Raw genomic sequence first — 13,277 nt, forward strand, 5'->3', positions numbered from 1 at the left:
CCATTAGTGCTGCATTACACTCTTGTTCATGTCGGTTGTTAATGCTCTCTCCCCATGTGCCTTCTATGTTAGAAGGTTTGTTGTTCTGTTGATGCCTTTCTTTCAGGGACTGCTCTGTCTGCTTTCCCACTGATCTTGCCGTCTTTATATTCTCAGCCATTTTCTTTTATTAATCAAGATTTTAAATAGTGTTTCCACTTGTTTTCTACATCTTCTAAATAAAAAAAAAAAAAAAAGTCTAAAACATGTTTCAAAAGCCCTGGGTCTTATTTCAAGTCTGTGTCCCATAATAGAAGTTCTCCATTGCTAAGAAAATTTGTGCTTCAGTTGCTTTTGTCAGTTGCCTTGGAAAGTTTCACCTGACTGTAGTTACTGTTTCATTCTCCCTGTATTCTGTGAAAAGAGGAGCAGGAATACTCTCCAGCAGGTCAGCCTGTTTTCCTGATGAGAACAGCTTGCATGACAGCACTTTTGTTGAAAGCTCAGGTCAAAATATGCACTGGAAATTAAGGACAGACTTAAAATTCACTTGGAATTTCACATTGCATGTGCTTTGCTTTTGTACTTTTCAAATATTTTGACTGCTCCAAAAATGTTCATTAAACCACAAACTAACCAGAATAATGATTAATTGGAAGATCACTTCCCTCTCAATAGATAGGATAAACTGTGGCATGGTATCGTTGCACTGCAGCTGTTGTTGTGCAGACCTACAGACGTGGTTATACCTATGGATATTCTAAACACCTTTCCTTCAGGCCAAGTGGAAGGAGCACTTAAATACTCTTGTATGTAATAACAACTGGAAAGAACAGGATGTCACCTATCGAATAAATGGGAAGGTGGCCATGGCTGGTTGAGTTTTCTTCTAAGCCACACAAGCAGCTGTGATTGTAACCAAGCAGCAGGTAAGAGAAGCACTCACGTGCATGGCCACCATGAGGACCTTTACTCTTTGCTGTTCATCTTCCTTAAAGGAGGCCATGCTACCATGGGCGTTAATACAGTAGTACAAATCTGATCCAGATTCACAGATGTTAATCCCAGCACACAGCATGGGGCTTACGCTGGCTTTACGGCTGTACAGTAGCCTTACATGTGTTGTGGGAAGACAAAAAGTACTTGATATGACATGTTAGAATATCAGGGGGTAATACACTTAACTTGGCATACAGCCCGCCAGCACAAAATTACTCGGTTAGGTCTTCCTGACAGATTGGGTCCAGGATGTAAGTTTAATCTGAATCATCAATTTGTGTCACGTGATCTTTTGGGGTCATTTTTCCTAAAACTGGTATTGTAGGTTCAGTACAAAAAGGTGTAAGCCTGAATTTATGTTAGCATATCACCAGACTACAGAGAAATTATTATTAGTTTTCTTTGTGCTACCATTTCTGCTAAATTTTGTATTCAGTGTAGGTAAATGAACCAGGTTATAGACTCACAGAGGCAAAACCTCCCCATCTGCAAACAGAAACATACCATGACTATCTCATAACCAAAACAATACAGCCAGCACTCTGAACATGCAATCTAAACTGCCCACACTAAACTTAGAGAGCAATGCTCACATGCTGACTAATTTATAGAAGGCTGGGAAATTACACACAAGCAATGTTCAAGAAAATGCTTTCAGACTGAATCTATCACAACTATACCCACTTTTTGCCTCTAAACTTTGCAAAATCAAGCAAGACTTAGTCTTCTCTGTTTTTGTCCTGCACTGGTTTGACTCCTGGTTATTCTGTTTATCAACCAGTCACCTCAGGGATCTGTATCTCTCCAACGTCCTCCAAAGTGCTGCTAACCATGTCTTGAATGTTTTCAAAATGTTTGCTGGTTCATAATATTTGGTGAATATTTGTTGCTCAAGGCAGGAATTTCCTGCAAAAAAGAGGTGAACCTCTTCCTGATGTCAGAGGACACCTCTGGTTTTGATGAATATTTTCCTAGATCACCCTTTTGCGCCTAAGCAATTCAAGATGTTTCTGAACAAAGGCAAAATATCCACAGAATCACTCCTGTTTGACTTCTATTCTTCTTGAAACATGTAACTTTGACACACAACCTGCAGAAAGACTGAAAAAGCTTTTCAGTCTCATCAGGAGCAGGAAGCCTGAGAGACATTTTCTAGAGCCAATCTGCTATCCAGGTATACAAAGGAATACATAGAAAAGACAGAATTGCACAGAAGCCCCAAATGAGCTTTTTGCATGTGTTTATTGTGAAGAAGGCTGGGGTAGTTCCCAGACAGGAACTCACAAGCTTGTCTGAGGATCTGTCTTGCATTGAAGCATCAATAAGGGTTAGAATAAATCGACAAAGTGAATAATAACAAACTAACCATTGCCAGATGGTCCTCACCACCCCTGCAGAAGTGTACAAGTCTTCCTTTAAAACTGCTTCCACACAAAGCCTTAGGAGATGGCTAATGCAGCACTAGCTTTTATAAACAGTTCCTGGAGAGACTCAGCACGTGGGAGGGCTGTGACCAAAAGAGCATAGCGAAGATTTTCAAAGCCACACCACCTTTAGCGCTTGTTTTTTACAAGCCTTTCCAACAGTCATTTTGAGATGCCCAGAACACAACAGGATTAGTCAGGGCATGGCTTGGAGCTGGTAGGATGGATTGCCAACGCTGGGTACAAGGATAATGAGAGACAAAACCATAAGAAGGGGTTGCAGCTGGCCAGCCTTTGCCTGGATGGAGGTCGGCAGAGGGACGAGAAGCTTCAGGGGCAGGGAGCAGTGGGAATCTCCATGCTGCTGCTGCTGCTGCTGAGCCCTGGACCTGCTGCTGCATGCAGTCATGTTACAGCCTGTGCCCGCAGCAGTGCAGGGTGCTTTTTTTTCTTTATGTAGAAGATACTGTCTGCCAAAAATGTTTGCCAGAGCTATCCTGTGTTTGTTTTGGCACACCTGCTCGCAGTAATTCTGGTTGTGTCTACTTCTGCAGGTAGTGTGGTGCGATGGGAACGCATCTGAACAGTGACACAACTGGTACAGAGGGCCCCGTGTCCACACAACTGCTGCGGGGTACTGTGTGCATGCCTGGAGCCTTCCTCCAGCCCGGTGTCATCTGTATGTCATGAAATGGGTGCCTGTGGGGCTGCTTTGTGCCAGCATGTCCAAGCACAGTGTGGGAGATGTGCTCCAAAAGCACGCTGCTGACCCAAAGAGCAGCACTGATGAGGGCGCTCCGAGGTGCCCAAAATGGACGTCCAAAATGGAGGTCCAGGAGAGGGGCTCTGTAAGCACCGAACTATCAGAACAATGTAACAAAATAATAAAAAAAAAAAGTAGTATTATCCCCCCCCAAAATTAATCTTTATCTCTGTAAAAGCCTAACTATCGGAACAATACAACATTATTCAAAGAATTAAAATCGCCCGTTGCACGCTGAGAATCAAACCGACGGCTCCAGCGCTGCCCGGGGTGGGACCGCCGAGTGCAGCCCAGGCCCGGCCACTTCCCCCCGCGGGTCCGGCACCGTGGCAGCCGTGCCAGCAGGGGGCGCGCCCCGGCAGCGAGCCGGCCCCGTCACCGCCCGGCCGTGGTTGGGCCCGGCCCGGAGGGAGGGCTCTGCGGGGAGAGAGCTGGTTCAGGGCAGTCCCAGCGTTTGAAAACGAATTGAAATGTGCGCTTCCTCTTAGTGAAAGAGTACGAGGTGGTCTTGCATTTGCAGCGGGTTTCAGGAGCAGAGGCTTGTCAGGGTATCATTGTCGCTAAAGACATAAAAAGCTGTTTTGACTGATGACAAGCAAAATGTTTTCCATGTTGCCTTGCTTTGATCCCACTCTTATCTGTAATATTCATAGTGATGATGTCCAGTGATGCTTTTTGTAATGTAAAGAACACTACAAAAACTTGGTATTGGTGCAAGCCAAAGTCCAGGGAGGGAGGTGGATTGATATTACTTTTGTTTGCTCTACATCATAAAGACACACACCTGTACATTATGAGGGATTTGAACAACTCCATCAGTCCCACCATGGAGGTAATAAGTAGATGAAAAGAAAGAAAAACCTACCCCATGGTCGCATTGTGCTGCCTTACCCGATTACACATGGAGGCACAGAACTGCAGCTCGTCTTCATTTCCAAACGAGAACAGGAGAAGCAGAGCTCCTGGAGCACCCGGCACCTGTGCCAGCATGCTGGCAGGAAGCTTTCACCCACAACAGCCCGGTGGGACACTTCTCAGATGAGGGGATAGAGTGTACCTCAGTAAGTTTGCAGATGACACCAAGCTGGGAGGTGGTGTGGATCTGCCTGAGGGTAGGGAGGCCCTTCAGAGGGACTTAGATAAGCTGGATCGCTGAGCTGAGGTGCATGGGATGAGGTTCAACAAGGCCAAGTGGCAGGTCCTGCACTTTGGCCACAACAACCCCATGCAGCGCTATAGGCTTGGGGACGAGTGGCTGGATGATTTTGAAGAGGAAAGGGACCTGGGGGTGCTGGTTGATGCTTGGCTGAACATGAGCCTACAGTGTGCCCAGGTGGCCAAGAGGGCCAACGGCATTCTGGCCTGCATTAGAAATAGTGTGGCCAGCAGGAGCAGGGAGGTGATCATCCCCCTGTACTCAGCACTGGTGAGGCCGCACCTCGAGTACTGTGTTCAGTTTTGGGTCCCTCACTACAGGAAAGACATTGAGGCCCTGGAACATGTCCAGAGAAGGGCAACAAAACTGGTGAGGGGTCTGGAGCACAAGTCTTCAGAGGAGTGGCTGAGGGAGCTGGGATTGTTTAGTCTGGAGAAGAGGAGGCTCAGGGGAGACCTCACTGCACTCTACAACTTCCTGAAGGGAGGTTGTGATGAAGAGGGGTTTGGCCTCTTCTCCCAGGCAACAAACAGGACCCAGGGAAATGGCCACAAGTTGTATCAGAGGAGGTTTGGGTTAGACATGAGGAAAAACAGGTGAGTTTTCTCTCAGAGAGTGGTCAGGCGCTGGAATGGCTGCCAAGGGAGGTGGTGGAGTTGCCGTCTATGGCAGTGTTCAAGAGGCGTCTGGATGAGGAGCTGCGAGATCTGGTTTAGTGCTTGTGGTAGCAGTGGTAATGTGAAGACGGTTGGACTAGATGATCTTATAGGTTGTTTCCAACCTCATGATTCTATGATTCTATGATTCTCTTTGCAGAGCATGGCAAAGCCAGAGGACACGATCTGAGCCAGAGTTTGCCTTCTGGCTTGAGTTACTGGCAGGCATGGTAGTCTGGGATTGGAAATGAAGAATAGATTTCTTATTTCCTATTGAGAATGCCGAGCTGACCAACTGCATGTTCCTCTGCTTCAGGTCAGACAAATCAAGATCATCTTCTCCAGAAACATTAAAAACAAAATAAGGAAACCTGGTGAATTCTCATGTTACTTGCCAAATGACTAAATTCTGGATTTATTTCTCTCTGTTGTTACAAAGAAGCTGTTGAGCATTTGGAGCACATGTGCTTCCTAACCTTTTGTACAAGAGGGATTTTGCACTTGATTAGTGTAATGTCTTTTATTGCCAGATTCCACTCCATTTGTCTTTTTAAAGGTAGTTTACTTTGCCAGCACTCCCATACTGGTCTTCAGTTTAAGCAAGAAATAAGTAGATCTTTACCATTACTTGCAATATTTTACCTTAAATACCCACATATCCCCTGGATGGCCCATCCGTTGGGTGTTCTGCCTCACTGGACAAGGCAAGGGCTGGTGGTGGGCATGCACTCTTGCTTCACAGTTCATCAAATAACCTACAGCAAAGTTAAATTCAGCCCAACTGAACCATTTTCCTTTTGTGAAAGAGATAGGAATAAAAGATATGACCTGACAAGATGACCTTCTGAAAATGTGCTCTACAGTAAGTGAAAAAAGGAACTGAAGAGACAATTACAGCTGTTATATTCAAACTTTTTTCTTGGCTGCACAAGAACAGTAGATTTTCCTCCTACAGGCATAATATCAAATTTATCCATTTTGAGGTTTTGGTCTACCTGGAGAAGGATAATTAAACACTTCATAGTTGTTTAACAGTGAAAGCAAAAATAATGCCATGGGTTTTACATTAATAGTCTGGGAATAAAAAGCAGTGCACTTTTCTGCCAATAGAGTAGAAAATTTACTATTGTGAGTCAAGAAAACTTGTCATTTCACTAATACCCAATTGGTGCATAACTCTTAACATTATAAATCTTCTTTCATGAAGATAAAATGCCTTTTAAAGTGCACTTTTGAGAGCAATAATTATGGCAGGTTTTTTCTTAGGGAGAAAAGGCAGGGTGCAGTGCATTGCAGAGAAGTTTCAACTCTGAGAAGCTGCATGGTGTTGTGAGGAGAGCTGGCCAGAGGGCGGTCGCTCAGCCTCACAAGGACAGGTAAGCACGGAGTTCAAGTAAATATATCTACCCAGGTCTCCACCTGTATCTTTTCATTTTGGCTGATAAGCTTTAGTTTCTGCCTCTGCTGTTCCTTACTGTTAATCAGATTACAGAGAATCGTGCTTCAAAGGAGGTGGGAATTATGAGTGTACTTCTCAAACAGTTCTGAAGGAAGCTGTGCAAGCACATCTGAAGAAACATTCCTGGAAGAATTTTAATCTGTTTGTTTTAAAAAGCACACCACTTATTTCTATTAAATTTCAAAATTCCCTGAACTAGGCAGCTTTTACTGCATACCATCATCCTAAATAAATATTTTGGCTTACTGCATTTCCAAAACACACATAAACCTTGTGACACTCTCAAAGATTCAGATAAGCATTAAAAGTAATACCAAAATTAGGCATGTCATCTTCAGAATTATTCTCTCACTGTTGAGAAATTAACAACATGAATGTGAGTGATTTAATTCGGACTTTTTAATCCAACAAACTTTTTTAGAAAATTGTGTCTGTGGTAAGAAAAACCATCTGATAATTTGAAATAGGAAGGCTTATTTTGTTTGGAAACATCATTTTGAAAATACCTTCCTCCTGTTTCCAAGAGTAGATCAAACACCTTTCTTTAATCTTAACTTGTAGATGGTAAAATTTCAGCTTGCTGTGTTTATCATGTTAAGCATTTTCCATTTTCTGTGAAGTTGCTATCAGAATGTTTAACAAAAAAAATTAAGGTGATAGTTGGAGTACTTTCCTATAGAAGTAAGTGGGAGACAGGCTGAATATAAATTTCTCTTAATAAAGTGTTACCATGACTATAATAATTAAGAACTCTTTCATGTCTCATCTAGCAGCTGTAATTAATAGAAATGATAAAATACCATGCGGCAAAATTGCAGTGTGTTATGGTTCCAAGTTTCCCATTGGGGCTTTAATCAGTTAAAGCAGCAAAGTCCCTTTCCAAGGCACAGAACTCAAGATGAGAAGCAGAGGGACTGTGGGCAGACTCAGGTGGGGCCTGTGAGAGCACTACTGTCACATGCTTCTCTGATGCTTTGTGTGGAAGATGCACTACAATAATTCTGGGAAGCCAAGGAACAGAGCCTGAACTCTACTATATGCTCCGGCAGCCTTTATTTTGGCGTGGGCCAACATTTTGCTCAGAGAGTAACTTTTATAATGAAACAAAATTTAAAAGGCACTTCAGAGTCACCAAACAGTAACATCTACCCATCCCACTCCACTCCTCTCACCTCTCCCAGTGACAATCCAACCCCTGCAGCATCTAAGGCTGCCCACGGGCAGGAGGCTGGACGCTGGAATGGCGCGGTGCTGCCTCGTGCGCTCACTCCAACAGGACGCGGAGGAACGGGGCATCTCCTGCCAGAAAGAGGGCAATGGCCACCAGCTGATGCTAGAACCTATCCTGCTCCGTGTCTGAGCTTCTCTTCTCCCGACCTCCTGTCTCTCCCCTCCTCTCGCTCCCAGAATAAAGTTCCTGACAAGAGCATCTTCCTACCTGCTGTTCTCTTCCATAACCTTATCTTTAGCTCCTTCAATTCCCGCCTGTGTCAGACAGCAAAACGCCTGTATTTGCACACGGACCATATGCATACAGCTCAATACATTTTCATTAAGAGGGCCTTTTCCTGCTCCCTGTACTGCAGCGCGTTATACGAGTCCAGTCTCTGTCGAACTGGCTGATTTTTGCCTCTGGCTCAACCCGAACCAGGGCCGGTGTGGCAGAGATGTGAGCAGAGATGCGTCTGAGGCTTTCAGCTCCCGAAGCTGCTGCGACAGCGCGCGGGGCTCCGCCGCCATGGCTCTCGGCTCTCGGCTCTCGGCTCACCGCCCCCGCGGGGCTCCGGGCCGCCGTGCAGCGGGCAGCCCCCTCCTCCGAGCACGTCTCGCGTGGTTCGTCGAGAATTCGCCTCACCCATTTCTTTCTTTCCTTTTTATTTATTTATTTGTGACCATATTCCCCTCTTCCGGGCCGGGCGGCGCTGACTGCCGTGCCGGCAGCCCAGTGAGAGCGGCGAGGCGGGGCGAACCGAGCCCAGGATCGTCCTCCCGGCGCCCGGCCTCCCGCCGCCTCCTCAGCGCCAGCCCGCGCCGCGCCGCGCCGCACACACCCACAGCCTCACGGCCACCCGCCCGGCTCCGCGTCCCTGCGCTCCCCGCCAGCATGGTCATCAAGGTGTACATCGCCTCCTCCTCCGGATCCACGGCGGTGAGCAGCGAGGCGGGAAAGTTGTGACGGGCTGAGGCGCCCATCCGGCCGCATCGGCGGGGCTTCTCCTCGCCGCCTCCGTCCGCGGCTGCCGTGTGACACGGCGGGGAGATGCGGGCTGCGGGAGGAGCTGAGCTCGGCGCGGGGATGGCGAAACTGTGGGGAGAGGGCGGCGGGGAGACCGTGCCCGGGGCTGTCAGGGCTGGGGCTGGGCTCAGGGAAGGCTGGGGGGCGGTTAGGGCTGGGGTTAGGTTAAGGCTGGGCTAGGGTTGGGGCTAGCTGGAGCTCCGAACCACCACAAGTGTGCAGAGCTGCCCAGGGGAAAGCTGCCCTCCCAGCTGAAGCAAAACCCGCGTCCTCCTCACCCCGTGGCTCCTCAGCCCTTGGCCCCGCACCGTCTGAGCAGCAGCATCCTGCCCTGGGACGGAGATCTGTTTACTGCAGCCGGTGCTCAGGAACAACATGTCATTTCCTTCGCTGTTTAGCAGCTCGCTGTGTGACTTCTTGCGTGATGCTTCCCTCTCCCACTGTTGAACTATTTTTAATAGAGCCAAGTGGATAGCACGCTTTTGCTCTGTTCTGCACTGGAAAGGCAAAGTGAACTAATTTACTGTTTTTTAGTTTGCTGTGGTTTTGTTCTTGAGGTTCATTTCTGAATTGTGTTATCCCTCGTGTCAGCACTGGGTTCTGATGCTCTCATACCAAATGGTTACTGATGATGGGCGTGCGAGGCTACTGTCCGAGCAGCTGCAGCTTCTTGCCCTGTGGGAGTACTGAGTTTTGTTTTCTGCAGCCCCAACTCGCTGTCGGCATAGCTGGCTCAGAAGACTGTGTTTTTCCAAAGCTGAGTGAATGAAAGAAAAAAAGTGGGAGTCTGTGCCTAGGGTCAGATATACCTCAGCAGCAGCATCCCGAAAGTTGTCTGATTTCTTCTGTGTGACCTGCAAAAAAAGAGGCTCAGAGCCTAAAATCCAAGGGATTTTGTTGCATTGCATGAATATACAAGAGACTTTCAAAATGCCAGTGAATGCAGTTAATGATCAGTGACTTTTGCTGCATGTAGATAGAATCTAAGCTACAGGTTAGCAGTGTTGCTGAAACTTCTGTGAACTTCTGGAGCAGCCTCCCAAACTTTCAGAGGCCAGCGATGTACAGGAGGAAGAAACACCTCTGCCTATTTCACCAAATTCTCCTTCCCTGGTTCAGTGCAGTTGTTGATCTGTGATCTTCAGCAGAAGAAATATTATGTTGGTGAGCTGTGGTGTGGTAGCCCCTTGTTCAACTCTGTTGGTCAGCGGCTGAGCCTTGCCACATAAGAGAGCAGAGAAGTTCGTGCCTCGGATGATGCTGTGCTAACAGTCCCTGTGTTGTCTTTGTTACTCTCAGTGTCAGTGCTAACATCAAAACGCTAATGGTGGAAAGCTGATGATTATCAGATGCACGTCTTGAAATTCGAGTCTTGACATCCTGAGCAGATAGTTTATGAGGGAAATCAAAAGGAATTTCTGCTGGTTTTATAGAAAATAATCATATAGAGGGAAAGAAATGGTCATTAGCAAATAGAAGAAGTAATTCTTTTCTCTAACACAGCTGTTAACAGCTTTCCGGTTGACAGGCTTTGCTGCTTTAGATTCTTATCAGTGACCTCTTAATGGCAGTTATTGATTTTTGGTTTGTGTAGTGGTACTAAGCTCCAGGGAGATGGCCACTGATCTTGATCTCAACTGCATTTTCCTGTTTTTAAAATTATTGGCATAGTGGTTTCTGCGATGCTGCCTTGTCTTTGTGTGAATTGTACATTTCATAAGACTCAGTGCTAACTTTGTCCCAAGTTTTAGGCTTCCTCATGCATCCTTGACCCTGGAATTTGGATCTCAGCATTGGTGTGGTTTGTGTTTATGGAACATGAGTGTAACAGACTCATAAATACCAATTTTATTACATATGTATACCCAGGTCTAAAGTGACTGCAGCTGAAGTGATGTCGAGCATTGAGCAGGACTTGCACGTTCTTGGTTTGCTGAATGCACCCAGAGTGTTTCTGTTGGCCAGGCTCAGCCGTGTACCTCACTGGGTGGCTGTTTTCTCTCTGCTATAAGAATTTTAATTGATGCTTGAACTTAAAGCAAAACAGAGGCACCTAACTGAAGAAAAAGTCTCTGATTCACATGAAATGAGCTCAAAGGGAATGAGTTATTTGTTCTGTGTCTTAAAATGAGCTATTGGTGGGTCAGAAGAGTCTTACCAAGGACCCTCAGGGAGTGGATCAGAGGACCCACTGAACCGAGTCAGAGTTGTTGTCATTTGCTAACATCAGCCCTATAAGCCTGCTCCACCTTGCCAAGATGGCTTTGTTTTGCCAGCAGCATCCTTTGTTACTTTGGTTTCCTTAAGTAAAAACCAGAAACAGGTGGAAAATCACCTCTTCTACAGAAAATGATGACTTGTTCCTGAAAGTTGGTGAAACATTTGTGAGGCTCTGGAAGCATTATATCTGCTGCAGGGAAAAGGGATTGAGGCAGCTTTGCACCTTGGAACCTCGGGCTGTCAGTCTGGGAGGGTGCCCAAGTTTTGTGGTCTTTCACTGGCAAAGCAATACTTTGTTCTGCAGTCAGTTTTCCATATCACACTATAACTGTTTCCCCAAGGCACTGTTCTCCATAATATTTTTATTCAATAATATGTGTCTGTGAGGAAAAACTACCATATGCTGTTGATGTCTAAGCAGGGGCATATCACAGGTACATGTTGAGGGGTTTCTGGTGATGTACACTCTGCTGCTTAATTCCTCTGTACCTGTGTGTTGTGGTGCTTCATTATGGGTGTCACAGCCCCAAGGGTGGGTGCTGAGCTGCCTGTTCTCCAGCACGAGGAGTTGGTGAGTACACAGCCTTATCACTGCTGTGATTCATCGGTTGCTAAGCCCTGTGTTTAATCATGGGTTTTGCTGTATACCCTGTATGGTAAAGGTGACTTTGTGTTCGTCGTGGTTTGGTGCTGCACCTCTCAGAGGCAGAGTTAACTGAATGTACCTGAAGTTTGTAGTTCGAGAGTCTTCAACTGAAAGGTGCCCTTGTCCTTTGATGTTTCTGGTTCTGAACCACAAGCTGGGTGATGGAGCACAGGTGGCTGTAATTATGGAGATGAGCCGTAGGCACCAATGTGGGAATGTGCACGTGCAGCTCCTGTCCAGGAGTCTCAGTGGAGTGCAGCCAGAGTGAACAGCATTACCTAATGTGAGCCAGTGTTGGAGGCTACGAATGTGAAACAACAGACACAAATGCCACATTCAGAAGCACCCAAGCATTGACTTGAATGGGGATTGTGCAAGCTGTGAGACTGAATTTGGCTATAGACTTCTATTCAAATCCTTTAAGAGACAAAAGGAGGAGAGGCCAAGGAGTGATTGGCATTCCAGCTCTGTGAAGAAGTAGCATATAGGGATCGAAGAGGCTGAATTGCATCAGCCAGTGATTTTCTCCATTTGGGTTTTTCATTCTTATTGGGTGAGAAGATTGCCTCATCTTTCCTCCAGTACCAAAAGAACTTGCATACTTCTCCCTGAAGGCAGCTGCCTTACTGTTTTTATTGATCTCGGGTGGAAAGGAGCCAGCTGTTGAAATTCCTCTCACTCTTACAAGCGTGCATTTGTTGCCAGTGACTGCCAGCATTGCTCGTGGTGCAGAACGTGTCCAAGAGGACTGTGTCCGTTCACAGGGTACCCCACTGCCAGCTGCAGTTCTGATGGCATATGGCTGGTTCTTCTCACTTGCAATGCGCTGTGATTGAGCACAATGGCCAAACCAAGAAAGTACTATCATTTCCATGTTATATCATGGATCCTCACTGTTAAGGATGACTTTAAAAAGGAGAGGAAGCTTGAGTTTATTTTTTCATTCTCAGATTAAGGGACGGGAGGGTGTAGGGTTTTGTATTTTCATATTGTTTTCTTGTTTGGGAAAAGATTGAGGTCATCTCCTCCTCGCCCACCAGGAAATGGAGAGGAATGTGGCCTGTCATCTGGAGCACAAGCACTTGGTAACAATGGTGCTTGCTCTTCTTTCCTCCTGTGTCTCCTAAAGAAGCACAAAAGCACCTTCTGGCAGTGCTGGGATGTGTAACCAGTGGCAGGTGGTTTGAGGCAGAGCAGCTTTGTGTGAGACTGGCTGGGAATGAGCAGAGTTGTCTGCAGCCAGCAGCTCTTGCCCCCTGTTTGTGCTCAGCAGCTCAGGGCTGTGGGATGGCTAGTGAAGCTGCATCATTCTGAAGCAATCCCCAGAAAGTAATAAACAGAGAAATGGAGCTTGTATAAAGATGGGTATTTTGCATTTAAATATCTCTGGGGCCTTTTTTCTCTTCTTATCTCAATAAATGCAGGTACTACTGCCCTAAGAGAAGATGAACGAAAGCTACGTGCTTTCTGCTGCTGTGCTGTTCTACTTTGTGGTTCATGAGCGGAGTGGTGCCACAGCACTGGCATTCCTTGCAGCCAACATTTCAGCACTAGGTACAGTAAGCACACCTTCTGCTGCACTCGTGTTCATGGTTGCAAAGGTGTTATCAAAGCTCTGGTGCATATGGTCACGTTTGTCAGCCCAGAAGCTACGAGCAGCTGGAGCACACATACTGGAATAGCTGGCAAATGTCTGCCTAAGTGCTTGGTGTGTATCACTGCTGTTAGTAAAAGGGAGT

The 13,277-nt window shown here is 46.4% G+C and overlaps 1 protein-coding gene across 1 annotated transcript in view; it reads left to right on the forward strand.

Moving 5' to 3' along the window:
• The first annotated feature begins 8,339 nt into the window (after positions 1-8,339).
• Positions 8,340-13,277, forward strand: part of SH3BGRL (SH3 domain binding glutamate rich protein like) — a 30,296-nt gene continuing 25,358 nt past the window's right edge. The window contains exon 1 of the mRNA XM_031594328.2: positions 8,340-8,585. Coding sequence (XP_031450188.1) covers positions 8,541-8,585 — 45 coding nt within the window. The 5' untranslated portion in view covers positions 8,340-8,540. The remainder of the gene's footprint in view (positions 8,586-13,277) is intronic.

This window comes from Phasianus colchicus, chromosome 14 (assembly GCF_987193195.1).
Source record: "Phasianus colchicus chromosome 14, bPhaCol1.hap1.1, whole genome shotgun sequence".
Taxonomy (NCBI): Eukaryota; Metazoa; Chordata; class Aves; order Galliformes; family Phasianidae; genus Phasianus; species Phasianus colchicus.